This window comes from Aspergillus neoniger (assembly GCF_003184625.1).
Source record: "Aspergillus neoniger CBS 115656 unplaced genomic scaffold BO87scaffold_28, whole genome shotgun sequence".
Classification (NCBI taxonomy): Eukaryota; Fungi; Ascomycota; class Eurotiomycetes; order Eurotiales; family Aspergillaceae; genus Aspergillus; species Aspergillus neoniger.
The window spans coordinates 388,115-410,371 of record NW_020291156.1 but is presented as its reverse complement, the minus strand read 5'-3'; the positions used below and the strand labels follow the sequence as shown (position 1 = coordinate 410,371).

Genomic DNA, 22,257 nt, shown 5'->3' with positions numbered 1-22,257 from the left:
CTTGATGCTTTCTTTCTTTCCCTTTTTTTGCTTCCCTCTCCCTTTCTTCTTCCCCAATTAGTTGTCTCAGGTTGTTATTTCCGCACCTCTGCCCCCCATTCAATGGCCGCGTGCTGCCCATGGCACGACCTGCCTTCAACAATTGAGATAATGAGTATATTTGCATTGTCTATCCATCAACCAAGGACAAGACAACTGTGTGTTGCTATGTTCCGTGTTCCACACTCGGCGTCCCAAACATGCCTTGTCCTGTGTGCATTGTCACACGAGTAAAATCGGCGATAATGCAGTCAATGGCAGAGAGGACGGCAAGACGGGCGATCGCACATGCGTATTTGGAATGCCAGCAAACCCCGGCATGGCGTAAGAGCTAGCCTCGTCCTCAGTCCTACTCAGTTCTTCTTGGGCAATTCACAGGTCCATATAGAACGGTCGGTATGATGTGTTCAAACCGACACTGAGACAAGAAGTGGCCAAAACAGCACTTCAGCTCCCAATTTTCCGCCACTGGCACTGATCTGTATGTTTATTAGCCAATGCGGAGGATAAAAGCTGTCTCGTACTCTCTTTGCTTCTTAAGAAGAGAACTTCAAGCTTCAGGAACAAATAAGAGGTCGGAAACAAGGACATTGTACATTACTGTACCATCCCTTGCATGAAAACCCATACTATGCGCGTAGATCTACGCGCCCCCTTGCAGCCAGAGTTTTCTCTTCATACTGTTTAACTCCAGCGTTAGAGAATCATAAGTAGAGCATTGTGTGACCTGTCGTTTCCCTTTAATCTGACCGAACAGAAAGTCAACTAAGGAGCTTGAAGCGGTGAAGACCGAAGACAATGTAGCAGTGCAAAGACTATGAGATCGATTATTCCATCAGATCAAGAATGGTGCACCAAACGGAAAACGGACAACAACAAATACCCAATTGCAGAACGAACGTCAAAGCGATGCGAAAACAAGCGTATGTTTATGTGGGACTATTATGGCAATGATCTACATTCTCAAGGGGAAAGGAGTAAGCGCGAGCTGTCCCTGACGGGACGGACAAAAGACCGTGTCATACCGCAGGGGAGGGTACTCTGCTAGTGACTCGAGCAGAGGATCACAATTAGGCTTGGTTCCTTTCCTTGCCTAAGTTGTCGGTTTAGACTAATAAACTTTGACACATACGCTGTCTGAGACTTGAATGTCCTCTACACCAATCCGCTCGACCCTAGACTCCACACCCATAATAATTGATTGATCTGCTTATAAACATGTTGAGATACCGATCATCCAGAACTGGAATGTCCTCCTTTAGAAGTCTGAAAGGATCACCAATATAATCATCCTTTGTCCTTGTGTTGCAGGGAATGATGGGAGGAATGTTGCTCGTCCTAGATTTTTTTTTAAAGCAACTGGGATCCTCTCGGTGCCAGCGTGCAATATGTCTTCCAATCTCGAGAGAACTACATTACCATCAGAAGTCCAGCGACCATCCTTAACCAGAGGTCACCATGAAGTTCAACAGCGCCGTGAATATCGCAACTGTTGCTTGCCTTAGTGTTTCTCCCACCCTCGCCCTCGTAACCTCGTGCTTTGATGCCCTCGACTCCATTAGCAAAATACCCGGCCACTTTATCCTAAATGTTCAGCTGAACGCCTGTCCGGCAGGTTGCGCACCCAACATCGACCAGTGGAACAGCGATGTGAAGGACGAGATCCTCAACGAACTGTTGGAAGATGGTATCCAATACACTGGCATCAATGATGAGCCGGCACAAAAGGCATTTGTTAAATCAATTGATGACCTATATAACACGGTCGTCTCCAAGTGCCAGAAAGAGTCCGATGGTCTGAACCTCTGCGACGATGAAGACAAGGTACAACCATTCTTGGATTGCGTCAACAGCAACGCAAAAACGGCTGTTCTCAAAGGGGTGCCCCCATTGCTTCCCTACATCACGAATGACAGGTGCCAGAAAGTCGATGAATACTTGAACAGTGATCAGCTGTGGAAGGATGACTTTCCGGAACACTTCAAGTCATATGTCGACAAGTGCCACGATATCTAAATGTCATCAACACCAGCACTCTTCGGCATTTACATGCCTTGAAGGAAGTCACGATAGAGGTCTATTATAATAAATGGGAGGAACAATTTACAAAGAAACTTAGGGGATGCTGCGGTTCATTGCAATTGTACCGTTGAATTTCAGATTCTCTTGTATGAACGCAGCATATCTAATAAGTCATACATAATCCTTTGAATTTTCACAATATAACATTTTTTTCTATTTAAGAGGGACTGCCCGCCCGCAGAACGCACTGTAAGCGTGTCTGGACCAACAAGGGTTCAGTTTGGTGAAATGCATCTATGACATTCAAGTAATGATTTATCCAGCAATTTGGAGTTTCTCCTGAAGATACCTGAAGATACCTAAGCTTTCGAATCGTCATGTCGCACATAACACATAATTAGATTACTTCGGATCTAAGTGAAACTTTACTAGAAATAGACAGTAGACAGGCTCTGCCACACTGACGGCACAAGTTAATTGTAACACTGTAAATGCTCTGGATCGCTCGAAACAGCAACAAGAGAGAACAAAGACTCGAAACGTAGTTGACAGAGACACTTTTGCAAGACCTAGTTGATATCTACGAAATATAGTATATGCCTCGAAATGTGGGAAGCATATGGATCTTTTGGGGTTGAGAAGTTGTCGTCAAGGTATGGATATATATTTCTGTCGAGTTCAACTGCTGCTCTACGGGCTGCGAGATGGCTTTGCGAGATACATGGCCTACTTCGCCTTAATATAGACGAAACCTCGAAGGAACATAGCTAGACTAGGCTTCTCTGTTCCAACTGACTTCTTCCCATGTAAAGTGTAGAGAGTGCAGGAGTTGCATGGGCGACGATGATCTCAACAGGGAAAGGAAGGGATCTGTAAAATGTAGCCTGTCACATCCGATTCCGTGGCAAAGAGGGTGTAACACTGCCATTGAAATGATCTGACGTGCCATAATACGGTACTTGAAAAATGCTATCTTTCTACGAAGAAGTGTACTTCATACTCGTATCTTGGTGGGGTGACATTCTAATGTACCTGATATATCCAGAAACGCTGTCCTTCCCATAACCGAGCTTTATTACTCAGATAGGCAATGTAAAGGGCTACGATGGCAATATATTTTTGTTACATATCTTAGTAGTGGAGACCTCTGACATCCGAGGTGACACAACCAGAAGACTTACATAAGAATACATTATGTTATAATCTCCCTCCTCTCCCCAGGAGCCCAACACGTTCAGTGCCCATCCAAAATCAATAGTACAAGATGTCCCTGTTCTCCTTGTCCGGCAAGACTGCTCTAATCACCGGCGGCACCCGAGGAATCGGACAAGCAATCACCCTCGGGCTCGCTGAGCACGGCGCAGACATAATCCTCGTACAGCGCTCAACAAAAATCTCTGACACCCAACCGGCCGTAGAACGGCTCGGTAGGCGCTGTGAGGTGGTGCAATGTGATCTTGCCGACCGCGAACAAGTTGAAGGACTGATCAGCAAAGTTGTCGTCACTCAATCAGTCGACATCCTCGTCAACTGCGCCGCAATTCAACACCGCAGTCCGGCGGTGGACTACGATACACTCCATTATGAAGCGGTAATGCAAACCAACTTGACAACTCCATTCGTTCTCTGTCGCGATATTGCCCGCCACTGGATTTCGCAGGGGAAGCGCGGTAAAATTATCAATGTGGCCAGCGTGGGCAGCTTCCAGGGCGGTATCAACGTTTCGGGGTACGCGGGAAGCAAGGGGGGCTTGCTGCAGTTGACCCGTGCGTTCAGTAATGAGTGGGCTGGGAAGGGAATCAATGTAAATGCCATCGCTCCAGGGTATGTGATCCAATACGCGTTTCTAGCCAGGAGGTTCTTTCAGGACGACTGATTCGTTTTATTAGGTACATCGAAACCGATATGACCGCTGATACCCTGACGGAGCCACACCATGCAGCCTATCGTGAGTCTATTATACCACGAATCCCTGTGGGCAGGTGGGGAAAGCCGGAGGATATGAAGGGGGTAGCAGTTTTTCTGGCTAGCCAGGCTAGTAATTATGTTAGTGGGGAGGCGATCGTGGTTGATGGGGGTTGGTTGGCACGCTGATCAGCCTGATGTATCATGCCCATGACCTGGAGTAACTGCGCTCCACGGTATCCATCTGACATATCAGTTGGTGCTCTACGTATTATATTGCGAGTTATACTCCATAACTGTCTTATACTTCACAATGACACGTAGCAAAGACGGTTTCCACCCCCCTCTACCAACAGCACTCGAGCCATTTTGTCGATATGAATCGAGCTTCGTGGAAGAACGCTCCATCAGCAGTCGTGGCATAGTATATCTCATAACTTTCATGAATGCTGAAGGAACAAGCCATGTTATTCCCAAAGCCTAGTACACGATCCTGATGAGGTTAATCATCAGCAATGGCAGGCACTTCTTATACTAAGCGCTTTCTTCTGCTAAGTTTTCTTCCTTCGCTCTCTGATCCTTTTGCGATGTCCACCTCGTGCAAGAAACCAATAGAAAGGACAGGACTGGTGCCGCTGCTGTTAAATACTAGATAACCCATGTTAGCTCGGAAGTGTCTGATAGAGGCAACAGGAAACGTACAAATACTCGCGTCACAGCACTACTGTACGCAGAAATGACCACTGGGATCTCCGTAGAGGGAACAAAAGAGCGCCATCCTGAAGCCCCTGCGGATATCACTGCATTGGCGACCGTCGCAGAAGCGATATCGGCAAGTTCATTCTTGAGCTGAGTTTGGAAGACCGCTTCACCAATAGCCAGGAATATGGCACAGCTTGCGGAAATAACGAAGAGAAGGGTGGTCGCACCCACAGGCACAAGTCTTGGGGAACAGATGCCTGAACTCCTATGTGGGCCTATTAGAAAAATTAGCTTCTATTATCAGGGACAGCGTGCACGGGAGACCTGACCATGGTGACGATAAGAGAATATCCAATGCCACCTAAAATCTGGAATCCTATCCAATGACCATCGGATGTCGAAGGATGCAGAGTCGTCAAAAGCCCACCACCAAGTGATACCATTGCGGTGCCGAAAATAAGAAAGGGGTTCCACCGTCCCAGTTTGGTCACCAGACCCGCCGCGATTAATGAGGTGAGGACGTCGGATATGACGGTGGGCAAATACTTGACACCACTTGAGGTTGGAGAAGCCCCAAGAACAGCTTGGAACCAGATTGGAAGCCAGTATATGATACATTGAAACGCTCCATTTGCGAAGAAGGAAGAAGCACAAATAAGGGAGATGTTTCTGCTAGAGGTGAACTGTCGGGGAGGAATCAAAGCTGCTTCCTGCATATGAAATTGCCATCCGACAAATATGCACATCACTACCCCAGCACCTGCGAATAATCCAATTATATTTGCCGAGTGCCAGGAGTATCTCTGACTGGTTCCACCAAATTGTAGTGCGATTAGCAGCATGCTAACAGAACCAGCAAAGAGCAAGAAGCCAACGACATCCAAACTCCGTAGTTTTATCCCTAAGGGTATACTTTCGGTGGGAGCCCGTTTGATGTGGAAAAATAACAGTATAATGACGGCGGAGAATCCGGCGATAGGGAGATTGATGTAGAAACACCATCGCCATGTAACATGTTGGGTAAGTGCTCCCCCGAGAATAGGCCCGACCATGCTTGCAATGGCAAAAGTCGAGTTTAGGGTTCCAGTCCAGACTGCTCGCTTGTGAAGCGGGATCACGGAAGTCAAGATAACCAATCCATCAGCGAAGATCCCGGAAGCTCCTAGACCAGCAATAGCCCTTCCCACTAAGAGGACTGGGGATGATGGAGCAAGCGCACAAACTAAACTCCCGACCTCGAACAGAGCAACATAGCTCAAGTAGGCAACCTTTTTCGAAAACAAGCTGTAGGTCTTGCCGGCAACGGGTTGGCTGGAACATCTTCACAGGCGCATTAGGTGAGCCCTTCGCTTCCACAAGAATCTGTCAGATCCCTGGTTGGTACTTACAGTGAAATAAAGAACGCGCTCCCATACCAACCCACATCTCCGATTGAATGGAAGTCCGAAGTAATGACTGGAATCGCCCTTGCGATCAAGTTGAAGTCCTATTCCAAGGATTAGCTATACTTATTGATGCAACATGAGTGAAAAGGGGCTCTACCAAGCCAACCAGGAAGGTGCAGAGGCAGAGACCAATGGAAAGGAGAAGTAGCTTGGGGCCTTTCACTTCGTTGTCAGGGTCTATTCCTCCGTCTGTTTGAAGAATCGCGTCTGTGGAAGAGTCTTTCTCCACGCGCATTTCCAAGGGTGCGTCTCTTCTCGCGAGGTTGCCCATTCTTGATGGTTCTTTGCTCAGGCAAGTTAAACCGATGCTGAAAGAAGGCAAGAGAGGAGCACCGCAAGGATCATATCGCGGCTTCCGTAGTAGCTAAATGGCTGAACAGAAGTAATAAGCAGAACGTCTGGGAGGACAGAGATTGAGACCGGGAAAGGCTAGTTCCTCCTATGCCCTTGATTAGGACACCTGGACAGCAGAGGCTAGTATACATAGAAAGATGGACAAAGAGCACATCTTTTCATTCTACGCTTAGCTGCATGCTCGATTTACATTCTTACAGCGCGTAACGAGACAAATGAACCGATGGTATTGGTATACTTGATCGCATTGATTTTGGCATAACATAAGGCGTATAGTCGACAAGAAAAAAAAAACCACACATTACAGTAGTTCCAAGTTCCTGGTGGACGGATGGATTCCAGCAGAAGTATCGAGAGAGGTAGAAAAATTTTTTTATCCTACGAAGCTACTTGACACTTGACCTATGGCTTCTGCTGCCCAATGAACTGGAATTTAGCATTTATGACAGTTGTTGGTCCCCAGTGAGATCCCTGTCCCAACAGTACCACGTCATGTTGTGATCTGCGCCTCCATACATAGCCGATCATGATACAACCTCATAACTTATAGTTGCCAATAGCCTCCTTTTGTTCCAGTCACATCTACCAGGGTACTTAAATTGGAGTGCACCCGGTGAAATGTGACCGGAACCTTCCCCGTGCATTAGTGCTTAACCTATCACGCGCCATTTATTGGACGGCACGTATTCCCGTGGCAGCTCAGCACCCCAAGCATATCGCCGAGTTATTGGAGCCAACAACATCAATATTATAACTGCCCATGTTCATTTCTTAAGGGCTAACGATCGCCGATCACGCCCGGGGAAGGCAGGTAGAGCCTGACACCACTGCGAGGCTGAAATATCCACGGAGCAGGATTAGACGCCCGTTAGACACCGTAGACGTCAACAGTGTGACGGCTGAGAGTAGTCTGCTGTAGATACTGCGAAAATTTTTCCTTGGCATAGTTCCGTCTGATTTTTATTGCGTTGTATGGAGGCAATCAAGATTATGTTCAAAGCCAGTAATCGATATTCATTCTGTCCGCCGCGAACCAATCTCTGCCACTGTCCAATCCAATATTATCTAAATCGTAATCATCTTAACTATTGAAGCTAGCACTGCTGCTGCTCGATAACGTTGGCTATGTACTGCTGGTACTCTCCAAAATTCTTGATACCCTTCGGTATACCATTTGGTTGCAGTCCCTGCTCCTCCATTAGGTTCGACCGATTTTCCATGGCCTTTTGCCACGAGGGCCTGCTCTCCATACGCTTCTGCCATGCCTGCACGTTCGGGTATGGCGCCAAGGGATCCTCCCCGGACGGAGTAAGCAAGGCCATGTTAAGGCGGGTATTCCAGGGGAGAAATGCTAGGTCTGCAAATGTACATTTGTCCCCAACAAGCCATTCCTTGCCTTCAAGGATCGTATCAAGAACGCCCAACACACGATGACCTTGACAAGATGTGGTGTCAATTCTTGATTATAACCTGCCATATGACTTTACTTACCTTCCATGGATTTGGTCCAAGGGCTAATTCACACATTAGCAAGCAAGATTAGCCATGCCAGCGCCGGAAATACTGTATTGATGCGGGATCATAGGACCAGGGGTGCCTTACGAGTCAACCAGACGGTAATAGGTTTGGTCATGTTGTTGATGGAAGGGGGTTCACTCGGCAGTAAGTTCGCAATTGATGGGGGAGGTACCAGGTTGAGTAGGAGATGCCTTCTTATGTTTCTGTTGAGGAGCATTCAGGAAGGGGAGTGTTCAGGACTCGTCCTAAGTGACGAAGTGATGTGTTGTGATGCCTGTTTAGCATGACAGGGATTCCACAAGGCTGTCGCCGTGGTCATTTCTTTGTTCCATTCCTGCCTAGTGTCATACGGGCTCTTGTAGAGTAAGCCATCCTCGATGTTGGTGTGTCTACACTAGAACTGGTTAGTCATATTTTTAGTGCTTATCATGGCATCTTAAATCCACCGGGGCTGCTCGGAGGTGTAGTGTTGGCGTACAGCGGGATGTACGGCGTAATACCTCTCGTGCCCATTAGTAAAGCCGACGGAATCAGAGAGCAATATCTTTTCAATATTGCTGCCCATGAATATTACTACATAAGTCAAGTAGATAAATTATAACGAGGGTTTGCCATATGTTAGTCAAGGAGCGATGAGGAAACCGAGCAAGGACTCGTGGAAATGCATCCTCATTCCTCCTGAATTTATTCAGTTGGTGTTAGTTCTTATCCGGTAGATTCATGTTTTCTTGACCCCAGGGCGTACTCCTTACCAATTCATCTGTGATATCATGGCTATTAAGCGCATTGATATCCATTTCCAGTGTGACACGGCAAGACATGGGATGAGGAAGTGAAGGTAGGAAGCTTATCTGTAATGGGCTATTGACTATATAACCGAGGTTTATGCGAGCAAGATCTCTTTTAAAAGAACCACTTAAGATATCACATACCTAACAGGGTTTCCAGAGAAAGACACGAACTCGTCAAAAAATCTATAGATTGATCCAGTAGGTAGAATGGTCCTTACAAAGGTATTGCAAATAATTAAGGAAAAACAGCGACTTCTACTGGGATGAATACGTAGGACGCAATGAGACAGGAATAAATATACTAAGCCACAGCCACACCCCAGGAATATGCCTTCAGAGAATTATTGCAAAAGATATATTGTACAGCTTAATTCTTCACTATGCTGGTCGTACTTATGATTCCGGCTTCTGCCTGGTGGCTAAAGCGAAAACAATACTAACTGAAGTAGATGAACTCCGGCCAGAGAACACACACTCTGCTCAACACCCTTTCGATAGCCATAACCTACTACAGGGATAGCCCTTGCAGCGCAGTATGAGGAGAAATACTGATTTAGTTTAGAATTGAAGGCGAACCATGACACCACTGCTTTCGTAATCGCGAGGGCAGGCATATAAGCTATTTCAAGAATAGTATTTCTGCTCCCAGCAAGACTCAAAATGTTCAACTTTTTTTCCCCAAACACCCAGACAACATGCGCATTCTCTGTCTACACGGCTATGGCACGAGCGCCGAGGCCCTCCAATACCAGCTGTCGGGCCTGCTTCATTCGGCAGATCCTAGCTGGGAGTTTCATATGCTATCTGGCGAGATTGAATGCTCGCCTGCACCTGGTTTGTAAAACCCTTTGAGAGTCCTACCGGAGAGATAGAAGATCTAACCACTATTCGATGACCCGCTCGAAGGCATCGAAACCAACTTTACTCCCCCATATTACTGCTGGTCACGCACATTTGACGCACCATCCATCGAGGAGGCTCACACCTTAATCACCGAAGCGATTGAGGATGAGGGTCCCTTTGACGGTATCCTAGGATTCAGTCAGGGAGCCTCAATCATTGCCTCCTTCCTCCTCGAACAGACTGCCAGCCACCCCGAAGAACCACTCCCATTTCGGTTTGCCATATTCTGCTCGACAACAATTCCCTGCTCCTCGGACCCTAACTACTGCCAGTCCTTAATGGGAGGTCTGTCTCGGCAGGATCAGCAGCGGATCCGTTCTGGGCAGGATGATCAGCTTGCACAATTGCCCACATCTATCAAGGCACCAATTGAAGAATTTGTCAAGGTGATCAAGGCAGGCCGGTCGATTACTCGCGAGCCAGCTCGCTTCTTTCTGGACCGGGCTATCGAAGAAATTCCCTGTGCCTTGCACCCGGACCATTTTGCGGGCCGCCTCTCGATCCCTACCTTGCATCTACGGGGTCATAATGACCTCCCTGGGTTATCTGACTGCGCCTTGCTAGTAGAGGAATTCTGCAACCCCAACTGTCGCAAGACCATTCTTCATTCTGCCGGACATGATATCCCGAGAAGTGGGTCGGAGCTGAGGCAATTCAGGGCCGGATTGGAATGGCTAATTGCGCAAAGCCAGTTGACACCTCAGTAAGAAGTCGAAAACAGGGAAATCGTCTGGGCTAGCTTTTGTGGCGTTATTATATAGAAGCATACCTTTTTCTACATTGTCAATGCGTATGCATTATGTGCAAGAGGTACTCGGACTTGTTGCGTCCTCGAACCAGCGGTATGTCTCAGAACATTTCCAGCAGACCTGCAGAGAGCATTGCGGGCAGTTTGAGCGGTGTAACATTGGTAGCGGGAATTCCCGCTTCTATGTATAATGTTCCATAATGTGCCGAAGAATGAAATGCGCAGCATTTGACCTGAATTTCAATTGGTGGAGCGTGGGGGCTGAGCTACATACACTCCAAGAAAAATGATCTAATGGAGAGGTCGGGTGGCCCCACTCGGTACATGATCCATCCCACTGGTACATGAGCCCCAGGTCCAGATTTCCCTCATGGACCAAGGCGAACCTGCTGAAGGCTGAGTATTGCTCCCTCGCCTCCTTGCAGTGTTCTAGATTTGGGGTACAGGAGAGATCAAGGAAACATTTTCGGCGCGATAACCTTAATAGCCTTTGGTGAGATTATGAGCTCTACTGATGGGCCTTTTCAGGGAAGGAGACTCAACCTTGAGAATCTAATTTTAACAGGATAGATAAATCTTCAGGTATCCAAGAAGTACACTTTGGAACTCAAATACTAGATATACCCCCAAAGCAGATCTAGGTCACTGCCATATGGCCTGACCGCAACGCGTGAAGATTGAAGCAAGGGGGAAGGGAGGGAAGGGGCTTGTGATGAGGAACTCACGTGCCGGATTCGCCAGCGGTGCACGCTTGGAATTTGGCTGCTAGCTTTTCATATCTGTCATCGTTAAATGTACCCATAACAGAGTGTGATATGCACTACGAACCTAAATTCCCTGAGTGCAAAGCGTGCTACTTAAGACCCACATCGGTCCAGACCTTTTGCCTACTGTCATCCTTGAATATGCAGGTCCCCGGATCTATACGCCAGGCAATGATCGGTATTTTAAATCTACGTCACAGGGAAGCTTTTCCCGGAGATCGGATCGAGCAAGCCAAGCTAATCCGGCTACGTGGGACCGATGATCAGAACCCCTTCGAAGAAGTTTAATCGTCCATTATTATGGACGCATTGCATTTATTATGGTAACGGGTCACTTTGCTGCACCAATCCACAATACACGAGGGCGAGGCAAATTTAGTTCATGGCCGTCATTGTGAGAGGTATCCATTGTTGCAAGCCCCATAAAAATAGGAGTAATAAGCAAATCTTGTATAGTAGCCGATTAATTCAGGTCTGCTCAATTGGCGTCCTTTCACCCGCCACCGTGCTTGTGCAAAGGACCTCAGCGGTCCGAATCTAGTCTCAGTAGCCACCTGAGGATCACGGTTTCGTACATTACAGCAAATGTTATAGTTTCAACCTACTTCTGTAAATGGCTGAGACACATTTTGTCAATTCCAAGAGTATGCACAGGCGAAAGCTCTATTACCCTTCGTGACGGCAAGGCGAGCTCACCAACAAAGCGGTAAATGAAATCACAGCGTACAGCTAATTACGGAACAGGAGAAATCCTCGTTATTTGGTGTATTTGGCAGGTTTTGAATCAGCCATCCCTTGGAAAGACAGCCATAGAGAACTCACGCAAAGCCGTTCCTTGCAGTCTCCATTGATTTTCTGTATTGACCCAAGGCTTGTATACGTATCGTTGCACATGTTACATTCTTTGAACAGGGTCTGGAACCAGTAATATTAGAATGCCATATTTGTTGCCGTCGGCAAGGTATAAGACAGCAAATGAGGGGAGTAACTTGAATCCAGCAAAGCCTAAAGGAATGTAGCGGTCATGCGCACACACTACACAAAGATAGAAGAGAACAATGCCGTTGCTTCATTCTGCAGAACAGCAAAATACCCTTGTTGCTACGACATGCCACTGCCACTTGCATAGACCTGCGTGGGCTCTGTCCTGATACTCAAAGACGCAGACTGATCTCCAATGACTTTGTCACACTAGTACGCAGCTTCCTTCATGATTTTGTCTTTTAGCTGCCCTCACCTGCAGTGATACCCACAGGAGAGACTTGGAGTCGGAAGGTAGTAAGCTATCCGCTAGCCGATTAGCGAATCTGCCGCTACATAGACCATCGTGTCTTGTAGATAGGATCGCCGATCACATCCACCTTGACGCCCAGAAACAAGCAGTGTCCTTGCGTGGTTTTGCAAGCCTTGCATAGCGGTCGTCATAGCATGTAGCAGAAAGATCAACAAGAGTCTAAGTACCCCTAAGCTCTGTGACGGGCGGTGGCAGTGCTGTGAACGGTTTAATCCGGATATGATGTAGGTTGTGGTAGAGATTGTATATACGTATAAAGAATGGAAGTAAATGCAGAAAATGTGCCGAAGACTTGAGATAACGGAAAATTAGTCAACGTGAAGTTACTTGATTAAGAGACCACCTTAGTGCATTGAGGTGACACGGCGTCGTGACGGCCTACCACTATGAACAATACATCATCATGCCCGGAGCCTATTGCAGTGATAGGCCTGGGCTGCCGTTTTTCTGGCCAGGCGGCGTCGTTAGACGGCTTCTGGGAGATGTTGCGAGATGGACGAAAGGAACATGGCCCTGTACCCGGTAAACGATATCAAGCCGCGGCGTGGAAGCATCCGAGCCATGAAAGAAAAGGTGCCGTACGTCCTCCCTCCTCTGCTCCTGACAACAACTCCTCGACACGAATGACATTGAGTCTGAACAAAACCAATGCCACTTAGATCAACCATGACAGCGGGTTCTTCTTGGAGGAAGACCCGGCATGCTTCGACGCCCCTTTCTTCTCCATCACAGCAAAGGAAGCCGCGGGCATGGACCCGGCACAGCGCCTATTGCTTGAGGTCGCATATGAAGCCTTCGAAAATGGTACGCAGCCCATCATCTCTGATCTCGTCGCAAGGTGCAGCGAGTTGAGCTAATTGGGATAAATGGCATCTGCAGCCGGCGTCCCCATGGAGTATCTTCCCGGGAGTTCCACCGGTGTTTACAGCGGCTGTATGACGAACGATTATGAATTACTCTCCACCCGTGATATCATGGATATGCCGCACAACTCAGCCACGGGGAACGGGCGGACAATGCTAGCGAACCGCATATCGTGGTTCTTTGACCTGCGAGGGCCCAGTATAATGATGGATACAGCGTGCTCCTCCAGTCTGACAGCACTGCACCTCGCCACCCAAGCATTGCGTGCTGGCGAATGCCGCATGGTCAGTGGTCCATAGTGAACGCGACGCTCCTGCAACCTTGGAACCCTAATTAACGTGAATTTTAGGCGCTGGTTTGCGGTGCTAGCATAATATTGCACCCCAACTTCACACAACGACTATCCTACATGCATATGCTCAGCGCCGACGGGATCAGCCATTCATTTGATAGCCGTGCCAACGGATATGGACGTGGTGAAGGCCTCGGGGCAGTCCTACTAAAGCCTTTATCCCAGGCGATAGCCGACGGGGATGTAATTCGTGCCATAGTGCGGGCCACTGGGGCTAACCAAGACGGCCGGACGCCCGGGATCACCATGCCCAACGCCGAAGCACAAGCAGATCTCATCCGGGCGACGTACCGACAGGTAGGGCTGTCAATGCGAGAAACAGCATATTTTGAAGCACATGGAACGGGAACCGCTCTGGGTGTAAGTGACACTGCTCATGCCTTGATGCAATCCGTTACTTGAATGTTGACACACCAGTTTGAGTAGGATCCTACGGAATTATCGGCCATCGGCGCCAGCTTTGGGGAAGAACGTACGCCAAACGATGAACCTGTTTATGTTGGCTCCGTTAAAAGTAATATCGGTCACACGGAAGGAGCAGCTGGAGTGGCCAGTCTTATCAAAGTCGTACTATGTCTGGAGAAAGGGACTCTGGTACCAAATGCAGGCTTTATGACTTTGAATCCTAAAATTCAGACAGAGAGATGGCGACTGCGTTTGAGTGATATAACCCAGCCATGGCCTTCCCATCTCCCCCAGCGCGCCAGCATCAACTCCTTTGGATTTGGTGGCGCCAATGCGCACGCCATCCTTGAAAGTGTGGCTCAGTATTTTGGCACCGCCCCTCAGACAATACCTCGATCGCCCATCGGTATTGCGCAGCTGGTAGTAGTGTCTACGCATGACAAGGCTGGTTTGGATCGGACCGCTCAGAAATGGACGCATGCACTCGAGGCGTCGTCGGACACTCCCCCATTGACCGACCTGGCGCATACCATGGCTACCCGACGCTCAAAGTTTGGATTTCGCAGTTTTGTAGTTGCCGACACACTTGATGGTCTGAGGGAGGCATTGGGGCGAGGATTGGCCAATTTTCCACGTGCCAGGCGCCAGCAGCAGACTGCGCTAGCATTTGTCTGCACTGGTCAAGGGGCGCAATGGACTGGTATGGGAATTGAACTGGTCGCATTTCCTGTATTTGCGGCCAGCATCCATCATAGCCAGGAGGTATTGACCGCCCTTGGCTGCCAATGGGATTTGGCCGAGGAAATCCGTGCTCATGCAAGTACAACCCGTATTAACCGCCCTGATCGCAGTCAACCGGTCTGCTGCGCGCTCCAGATCGCTTTGATTGACCTACTGTCTGACTGGTCAATTACTCCAAAAGCAGTAGTAGGGCATTCTAGTGGCGAAGTTGGTAAGTATTGTCTGGCGATCTTATGGTGCATGAGTGCTGATTTGTTACTCCAGGAGCTGCATACGCGGCTGGATATCTCACCCACGAGGATGCGATCAGAATTACCTACTTCCGTGGTGTCTTCTCGCAGCGTATTGTTGAGAATGGGCCCAGTGGAGGCATGTTAGCAGCCGGCGTATCCGAGCAAACTGCCCGAGACTATCTACAAGCCTTGTCTCTGGAGGCTGTTGTTGTTGCTTGCATTAACAGTCCGTCGAGTGTGACGCTATCAGGAAATAATGATCAGATCAATTATCTGGCTGAATATCTTCAGGCCAGGGGGCATTTTGCACGGAAGTTGCGTGTTGATACTGCGTATCATTCCCCTTACATGCGCGCTTTAGCTGATGACTATCGGGATTCCATTGCATTGATTAAGCCAGTGAATCTACATCAAGGGAAAATAGCAATGTTTTCCTCCGTTACAAAGACGCGTGTTCAACACCCTGATGAACTCGGGCCGGATTATTGGATACGCAATCTCGTCAGTCCCGTCGAATTTGCTGCAGCAGTGGGCCAGCTGGCCACTATGAGTGAGGCTGGTCCTCGACGCCGGCGCGCAGTAGCTGTCCCATGGAGCGCCATCCTCGAGATTGGCCCGCACGAGGCCCTTAGGGGTCCATTCACCCAGACACTTCAAGAGGTCAATGCGGGTCTGACTTCCTTGCCTTACCTGAGCTTAGTGCAGCGGAAGAAGGATGCACTACATACATCTCTACAGGTAGCCGGTGTCCTATGGAGTATTGGATGTCCCATAGAGATTGACCGGGTAAATCGGAGCTTGCTTTGCGATTATAAGCCACAGTTGAGCCAGTCGCTCCTTCCGTCTTATGCTTGGAATCATCAGTCCAGGTACTGGCATGAGCCGTACGAATCAAGTCAGTTACGTCAACGTGCCCAGCCTCGCCATGATTTACTTGGGGTCGCCTGTGATTATCAAAATAATATTGAGCCTCGATGGCGGAATTTTCTACGCCTCTCGGAGCATCCATGGCTGGCTGACCATGTCGTGGCAGGCTCCATTGTCTTGCCTGCGGCAGGGATGGTGGCGATAGTAGCTGAGGCCGCACGTCAGTTGGCCGAGTCTGTGACCCTGGCCGGCATTGAGTTTCATGATTTGGAATTTTTCCGAGGCATGGTTATTCCTTCTGAGGAAAACGGACTTGAGATTCTACTTCATGTGGCCCCTCATGCCGTGGCTGGCTGGTACCACTTCGGCATCTTTTCTCGGCCAGAGGAATCCCCATGGGTTCAACATGCAAAGGGTAGCTTTACAATGGATTATGCGGGAGAAGAAGAGCAAATGGAGGACAGCACCACCGCATTGAACTGGGCGCGGACGGTCCAACAAGCTCGACAGACACAAACTGCGGCGAACCTGGCAGTGGGTAGTGAGGCGGTTTATGGCTGGTTGTCTGAGACTGGAGGTGTCACCATGGGTCCGACCTTCCGAACGATGCAGAGGGTTTTCTTCCATCCCACACAGTCTCGCCTGTTTGCATCAGTGATTGTAACGGATACTAAAAGTACCATGCCCCATGAGCAGGAATCGCCGTACTTTCTTCATCCATCATCTCTGGATTCGCTTTTCCAGGCTGCTGTACTCTCTTGTTCCGAGGCACTGTCTAACCAGAATGCTCAGATCCCCATTGCGGTAGACCGACTTTACATGTCCACCCGCTTTTCACCCTCAACTGGGGAGCAATTCAATCTTCATGTGGAAACGCACTGGGATGAGGAAGGCATTTCTCGATCAGAGGTTGTTGCATCGCACCCCACCTGGTCACACCCTGGCCTCGTACTGCAAGGTGTCCGACTTGGTCGGGTCCCAATGCAGTCCCGCCCGTCTGCTGCAGCTGAAAACATTCCTCAGAGCCGCTTTTCATCACTAGTCTGGGCCGAGCATGTGGATTCCTGGGCCGAGCATTGTGATGGTACACTCTCATCATGGCTTAGAAGCGTGTGCCATACTCATGGCGATGCACGCATGCTGGTGGTGGCAGCAGAGAGCCGCTTTGACCACCTGATGCCGGCTCTCCAGGAGCTTGTCCCAACTGGCAAATACCGGCCCCAGCTGCAACAGCTAACGGTCATCTTAGTAGATATAAGTCCAGATGGTTCAAGTGCGCGGGTACAGGCTTTACAGCAAGTACTACCAAGCTGCCAACTACTCCCTGTGCTCACCCTTGCGGAGGTAGCTTCGTCACTGCCAGACGAAGGAGCATACGACGCGGTCCTACTGGATCACCCCGACCTGTGGACTGGCAGACAAGGATTTCCCCTTTTGGATGATATTAACAGAGTAGCCCAACCAGATGGCTGGATAATTGCGTCCATCCCAGCGGGTATGCAGGATGAGGTCTCTGAAAATCTTGACAGACATGCCGACTGGAAGGTACACGGGATTGCTTCTCAGACAAACTCACTACTTATCCACCGGCGAGATGAAGCTTCTTCGTTACTAGACCCTATCATCTACGTCCTGGCGCCCGAGCCAGCTGACATTTTCAATGCTCTGTTACAGGAGCTCACCCCCTTGATCGAGGAGCAGGGCGCCCGGGTGGAGAGAGTAAGCCCCCATGAGGTATCAAAGTTGAAGGACAAGCAGGTTATTTCGTTGATGGAACTGCACGAGTCATGGACGCTCCAATGGACTCCCGCAGATATGGAATGCATGCGCACGCTGGTTCAGGCGAAATACATACTCTGGGTGTCGCCCGCACCCTTGGACACAGCCGCCTCTTATGCGGCTACTGGTGCTACAACCGGGCTGTTACGAACTTTACGGAATGAAAACCCCAACCTGGACCTACCTCAGCTTTTAATAGAGGAGAAGGATGTTGCGCGGGATCCTGGTCATCTTGGCCGTAGTATTGCACGTCTTCTACGACTAAGCCACCAGTCGCGGTCGCGACCCCGGGATTACGAGTACTTACTGCGCGACGGCCGCTTGCATGTACCACGCGCAATTGCATACTCTCCATTGGATGATGCGATGGAAGCAGCTGTACATGGCCCGAAACCTATACTGGCTGAGTTGACGGAGGACACCCGACCGCTGCGTCTACACAGCAAGTCATCCGATCTTGAGGCAGCGCAATGGCAATTGGACGACCGACTAGCCACTGCGATAGCGGAGGATGAAGTAGAAGTTCACCTTCATGCTATTTCACTTCCCTCTACAACAGCAAAGACCACGGAGGCTCGCGTCCCATTGACAGAGGCCTTGGGCACTGTTTGCCAGGTCGGACAGTCTCTGATATCGGTCTTCTCGATTGGAGAGACGGTGCTGTGTGTGATACCTGGCCAGACCATATCCACTCGGGTTCGTTTGCCCGAGAGCTCTGTCTTGACTTGTCCTCCGCAGCAAGGCCCCGCGCAATCTCTCTCCATGCCGATCGCGTATTCTACCGCCTATACCAGCCTTGTCAATGGAATGCATCAAGTATCCGGCTCTATTCTGATTGTGGGCTCTGTTAATCAGACACTCAGGGCCACTGTACACTGTGCCTTAGCGGCAAGGATGCAGGTGTTTGTTGCCGTGGATGGTGTTGTAGAGGAGCTACGTGCCCAGTACCCCGTCTTGAAAGACCGGATTATCTCCCTCCATCGGTCACTTCCAACCACCATCGCCCGTTTGACTAGCGGCAGAGGAGTCGAGCTCACCGTCTGTAACCTCGCGGGAGCATCTAGCCGACAAGCAGCGTCTTGCCTAGCGCCTGGGGGTCGGTATATTGACCTGAGTGGGGACCTACAACTCTCGGCACTACCCCAGAAGATCTTAGAGCAGGGCTGCACTGTCACCTCACTCTCTCTGTCTCGGATGCTTAGGGATACTCCGCGCCTGATACAGGCTAATTTCCACCGAGCTGTCGATCTCATCGCAGGACATAAGTCTCTCGTTCAGGTGGCATCCTATCCTGTCTTTCCAGTTTCACAGGTGGACGAGGCTATCTCTCATGCGAGGCGTTCCGGCACCCGGGTCATCCTTGACCTCCAGGCGCCAGGTCCCGTGGCAGTGAGACCTGTTCAACCCGAGCCAAGGCCGCTACCTAGTGAGAACACCTACCTTCTGATCGGAGGACTGGGCACAATCGGACTCTCACTAGCCAGCGCTCTGGTAGACAGCGGGGCCCGTCACATTGTTTTTTCAAGTCGCTCTGGAGCAACACAGCCAAGTCAACAAGCCGCTCTGGATGCACTACGCGCGCGTGGAGCCCGAACGGAGGTGATACGCTGCGATGTTGCCTCCGAACATGACGTGAAGCAACTCCTGACGCACGCAGCCTACCACAACTGGCGCATCCGTGGCATCATCCAGTGCGCCACCGTTCTCAAAGATGCGATGTTCGACCAGATGGACTGGGAATCCTGGCAACAGTCAACACGGGCTAAGATCCAAGGAACGTGGAATCTGCACCAGGCGTTCCAAGCCACACGGCCGCTAGACTTCTTCGTCACTCTCTCCTCAATCAGCAGTGTCATCGGCAACATGGGCCAGGCCAACTATGCCGCGGGGAATGCTTTCATGGATGCCCTAATGGAGTGGCGGCACCAACATAACCTCGCCGGTTGTAGTATCAACCTGGGGCTCGTTGAAGACGCCAGCGGCGTGACAGATGTGGCTGAGTCTGCTGAGCAGCGTCGTCAGCGGTATCGGCACGTCTTGGGGACCGAGATCTCACAGGCAGAGGTGCAGACCCTTATTCGTCTCCTCGTCCAAGGCCAGATGCAACCTGCACCGCCTGCTCAGATAATTGCCGGGTTGGTTGATGTTCTGCCGCGTGAAGACGGCGCCAGTCCCTGGCAATTTGACCGCAAGTTCGATCATCGTGCTCGGATCACCGATCCTGAAGCCCAAGCTGCCACAGGCCCCATCAAGACGAGCGTTCTACTCAAACGAGCTGACTCAATAGACGAATCGATCTCGCTCGTTAGCCAGGCTTTGCAAACCTATCTGGCTCGGGCAATGGGCGCTGCTCCTGATTCTGTCGATCTCGACCTGCCTTTGTCTGCTTTGGGAGGTTGGTTTTCTGCTTCTTTCTTAAGATGATATTGTATCTGTATGCTAACGGCCAACTATTATAGTGGATTCGCTCAAAGCGACGGAAATGCAGACTTGGGTCAGTCGTGAATTAGGGGCTGCGTTGTCTTCCTTCGAGCTCCTCAGCTCCCAGCCTGTAAGGATCTTAGCTGAGAAGATAACCGCGGGGAGCTCTTTTGTCGCTGCGAAGGCTTAGATTTGGGGACATATATATAATAGGATGGCTCTATAGAATGGAACTCTCTGATGAATGAGAAACGCAGTACTCGCACAATAAACATTGGCTTTAAGTATATTTTTCCTTCAATTACACTGTCTTCATTTAGGGACGCGATATGATTGAGCCAGGCTACCACGAGTATTTGTCTATTTGTATGAAACTAGCCAAAAGTCATAGATCGCTCCTTTACTGTGTCGTGGTATCCTATTGAGATACACCCAAAGATGTCTTCAGAAGAGCCTGTGGATGGAGGTCATCTACTCAATACTTGATCTAGGCAACGAGTATCATCGAGGAAGATCTCTTCAGCTTATAGTGGAGATTATTTACTACTGACTGAAGAAAAGCTCTTTACAACTAGGTCCTAACCATTCGCGTTCAGTAATGTAAAGGGTTGACATTGTGGCTAGAATATATGCTACCCAACATCTCCTTTTACCTGACTTTGTCCAAGGTCATAGGTTCTTCCTCTCGCCAGGTACAGGAAATGTCTCATTTCAAACCCTGTAAATATCATGCAAGGGTTCCTAGAACGAAGATGCGCTCTCCATGGGTAGAGTCATTCTGATGGTCCAAAATATCCACCACTTTCAAGCCAGCCGCAGCAGCACGAGCCCTCACATCGGCCTCAGTCCACACTCCAACCTTGCGACTATCCAGGTTGTCTTCGACGACGACCTCCTGTCCGTCCGCCAACCTCTCCGAGACAACAATATGCCGAGTAGTATGCCACACCTTTCCGATGAGTTCATGTGCGGGCCAGGTCTCCCGGTAGAAAATGCCAGGGAATTCCTTGCTCGGCGTGACAACTGGCTCAGATGGTTCCATAGCGCGGGCGAGCGGCTCGCCGCCGTCGGTAAGCGCTTTCAGCACGGAGATGTACGCGCGCCCAGTGGCGGGCTTGAGAACCTTGGCTATCTGCTCGAAGAACCGGCTGCCTTGGTCGGCTTCGTATAGATGGCAGATACTGCCGCAGGCAAACACTATCATGTCGATGAGCCCACCTGACCCGTCGGAATGCTGCAAGGCAGGCAAGGATCCCATTTCCTCTGCCGAACCTAGCACCCAGGTCATTTGATCGACGTGCGCTGGGTCGGTGAGGAGGTGAGCTCGATCTAGCATGTGCTGTTCGTTGTCCAGGCCCAGGAAGTGCACTGCCGGCTGGCGTTTGGTGCCCTGTTTCTGGTGCTGGGCGCTCGCCAGGCCGTGGATGATCCGCCCTGAGCCTGTGCCCACGTCCAGTACCCTAACTGGGTTCGCGGAAGTGTTACGAGATACCATGTCCGCGAGCAGACGGGAATACAGCTGGACATCGTCCCAATTCCCGATCCACAAGTCGTAGTATTCGGCCAGATACTTGCTGTTGTAGCAGGTACTTTGGCGCGGATGGGCCGACTGGTTATCGGTGGGGTTATCGCTGGGGACGGTCATGGTGGGTTTGATGGAATGGATTTACAGAAGTCAACAATTATGCCGGTGATAGCCATGTATTTAACTTTTTCTGGCAGTTAGGGAACACAGCAGAGACAAATTCTTCCTGTATCTTGCTGGGTAGAAGATTAGGGTTCATGAGATCACAAATCTTTGCAAGTACACCGTGAGGGGGGGAAGTTCCAGACGAAAGCTCTTCTGCACCACTTCCAGGCAAAGTAATAAGTTTAGGACTCTTTGCAGACGCAGGACTGATAGAAATGTACTCTTAAACCTTGAGTAGAACTATTCATGCATTAGTGGCTGTGGTGGCTGAGGTACACTAGTCGCGCAGTGGGAAGCATTGAATGCAGGAGGATGTACGATTTCGAATTGGAAGATTGTAAAGCCGCTATGGACCTTTCCTCGCCTAACCCATCCCCGTAAACTCTGTCTTGCATCGTTCCAGACACCGCTACCCCTATT

General features: G+C 49.7%; 7 protein-coding genes across 7 annotated transcripts; 4 read left to right on the top strand and 3 right to left on the bottom strand.

Annotated features, from left to right (window-relative positions):
* Positions 1–1,497: 1,497 nt before the first annotated feature.
* BO87DRAFT_442326 (uncharacterized protein) lies at positions 1,498–2,055 on the top strand (the record flags this gene model as incomplete). Its single annotated transcript, XM_025628046.1, has 1 exon — positions 1,498–2,055. One exon carries the CDS (start codon positions 1,498–1,500, stop codon positions 2,053–2,055), a length of 558 nt encoding a protein of 185 aa, XP_025477114.1.
* A 1,270-nt stretch (positions 2,056–3,325) lies between these two features.
* On the top strand, positions 3,326–4,155 carry BO87DRAFT_364688 (NAD(P)-binding protein; the record flags this gene model as incomplete). The annotated part of the gene is made up of 2 exons (XM_025621760.1): positions 3,326–3,885; positions 3,951–4,155. The coding sequence occupies 2 exons, from the start codon at positions 3,326–3,328 to the stop codon at positions 4,153–4,155; spliced, it is 765 nt and encodes a 254-aa protein (XP_025477113.1).
* Positions 4,156–4,744: 589 nt separating this feature from the next.
* BO87DRAFT_364685 (MDR family MFS transporter) lies at positions 4,745–6,348 on the bottom strand (the record flags this gene model as incomplete). The annotated part of the gene is made up of 4 exons (XM_025621759.1): positions 4,745–4,943; positions 4,998–5,988; positions 6,057–6,154; positions 6,211–6,348. The coding sequence occupies 4 exons, from the start codon at positions 6,346–6,348 to the stop codon at positions 4,764–4,766; spliced, it is 1,407 nt and encodes a 468-aa protein (XP_025477112.1). The 3' UTR covers positions 4,745–4,763.
* A 1,145-nt stretch (positions 6,349–7,493) lies between these two features.
* BO87DRAFT_378935 (uncharacterized protein) lies at positions 7,494–8,153 on the bottom strand. Its single transcript, XM_025623907.1, has one exon. The coding sequence runs from the start codon at positions 7,787–7,789 to the stop codon at positions 7,562–7,564; it is 228 nt and encodes a 75-aa protein (XP_025477111.1). The 5' UTR covers positions 7,790–8,153; the 3' UTR covers positions 7,494–7,561.
* Positions 8,154–9,471: 1,318 nt separating this feature from the next.
* Positions 9,472–10,499, top strand: BO87DRAFT_418102 (uncharacterized protein; the record flags this gene model as incomplete). Its single annotated transcript, XM_025626863.1, has 2 exons — positions 9,472–9,610; positions 9,683–10,499. 2 exons carry the CDS (start codon positions 9,472–9,474, stop codon positions 10,384–10,386), a joined length of 843 nt encoding a protein of 280 aa, XP_025477110.1. The 3' UTR covers positions 10,387–10,499.
* Positions 10,500–12,849: 2,350 nt separating this feature from the next.
* BO87DRAFT_442306 (PKSN polyketide synthase for alternapyrone biosynthesis) lies at positions 12,850–20,344 on the top strand. Its single transcript, XM_025628045.1, has 7 exons — positions 12,850–13,063; positions 13,145–13,289; positions 13,365–13,633; positions 13,699–14,061; positions 14,128–15,058; positions 15,112–20,121; positions 20,186–20,344. Exons 1-7 carry the CDS (start codon positions 12,872–12,874, stop codon positions 20,335–20,337), a joined length of 7,062 nt encoding a protein of 2,353 aa, XP_025477109.1. The 5' UTR covers positions 12,850–12,871; the 3' UTR covers positions 20,338–20,344.
* Positions 20,345–20,790: 446 nt separating this feature from the next.
* On the bottom strand, positions 20,791–21,838 carry BO87DRAFT_442302 (class I SAM-dependent methyltransferase). Its single transcript, XM_025628044.1, has one exon. The coding sequence runs from the start codon at positions 21,790–21,792 to the stop codon at positions 20,875–20,877; it is 918 nt and encodes a 305-aa protein (XP_025477108.1). The 5' UTR covers positions 21,793–21,838; the 3' UTR covers positions 20,791–20,874.
* Between the last annotated feature and the right edge of the window lie 419 nt (positions 21,839–22,257).

Bases quoted from the DNA above. Each gene is read 5' to 3' on its own strand.
- BO87DRAFT_442302 (XM_025628044.1), bottom strand. From the start codon at position 21,792: ATGACCGTCCCCAGCGATAACCCCACCGATAACCAGTCGGCCCATCCG.
- BO87DRAFT_442306 (XM_025628045.1), top strand. From the start codon at position 12,872: ATGAACAATACATCATCATGCCCGGAGCCTATTGCAGTGATAGGCCTG. The intron at 13,290-13,364 runs GTACGCAGCCCA...TGGCATCTGCAG, and splicing joins ATATGAAGCCTTCGAAAATG to CCGGCGTCCCCATGGAGTAT. The intron at 14,062-14,127 runs GTAAGTGACACT...CAGTTTGAGTAG, and splicing joins GAACGGGAACCGCTCTGGGT to GATCCTACGGAATTATCGGC.
- BO87DRAFT_378935 (XM_025623907.1), bottom strand. From the start codon at position 7,789: ATGGCCTTGCTTACTCCGTCCGGGGAGGATCCCTTGGCGCCATACCCG.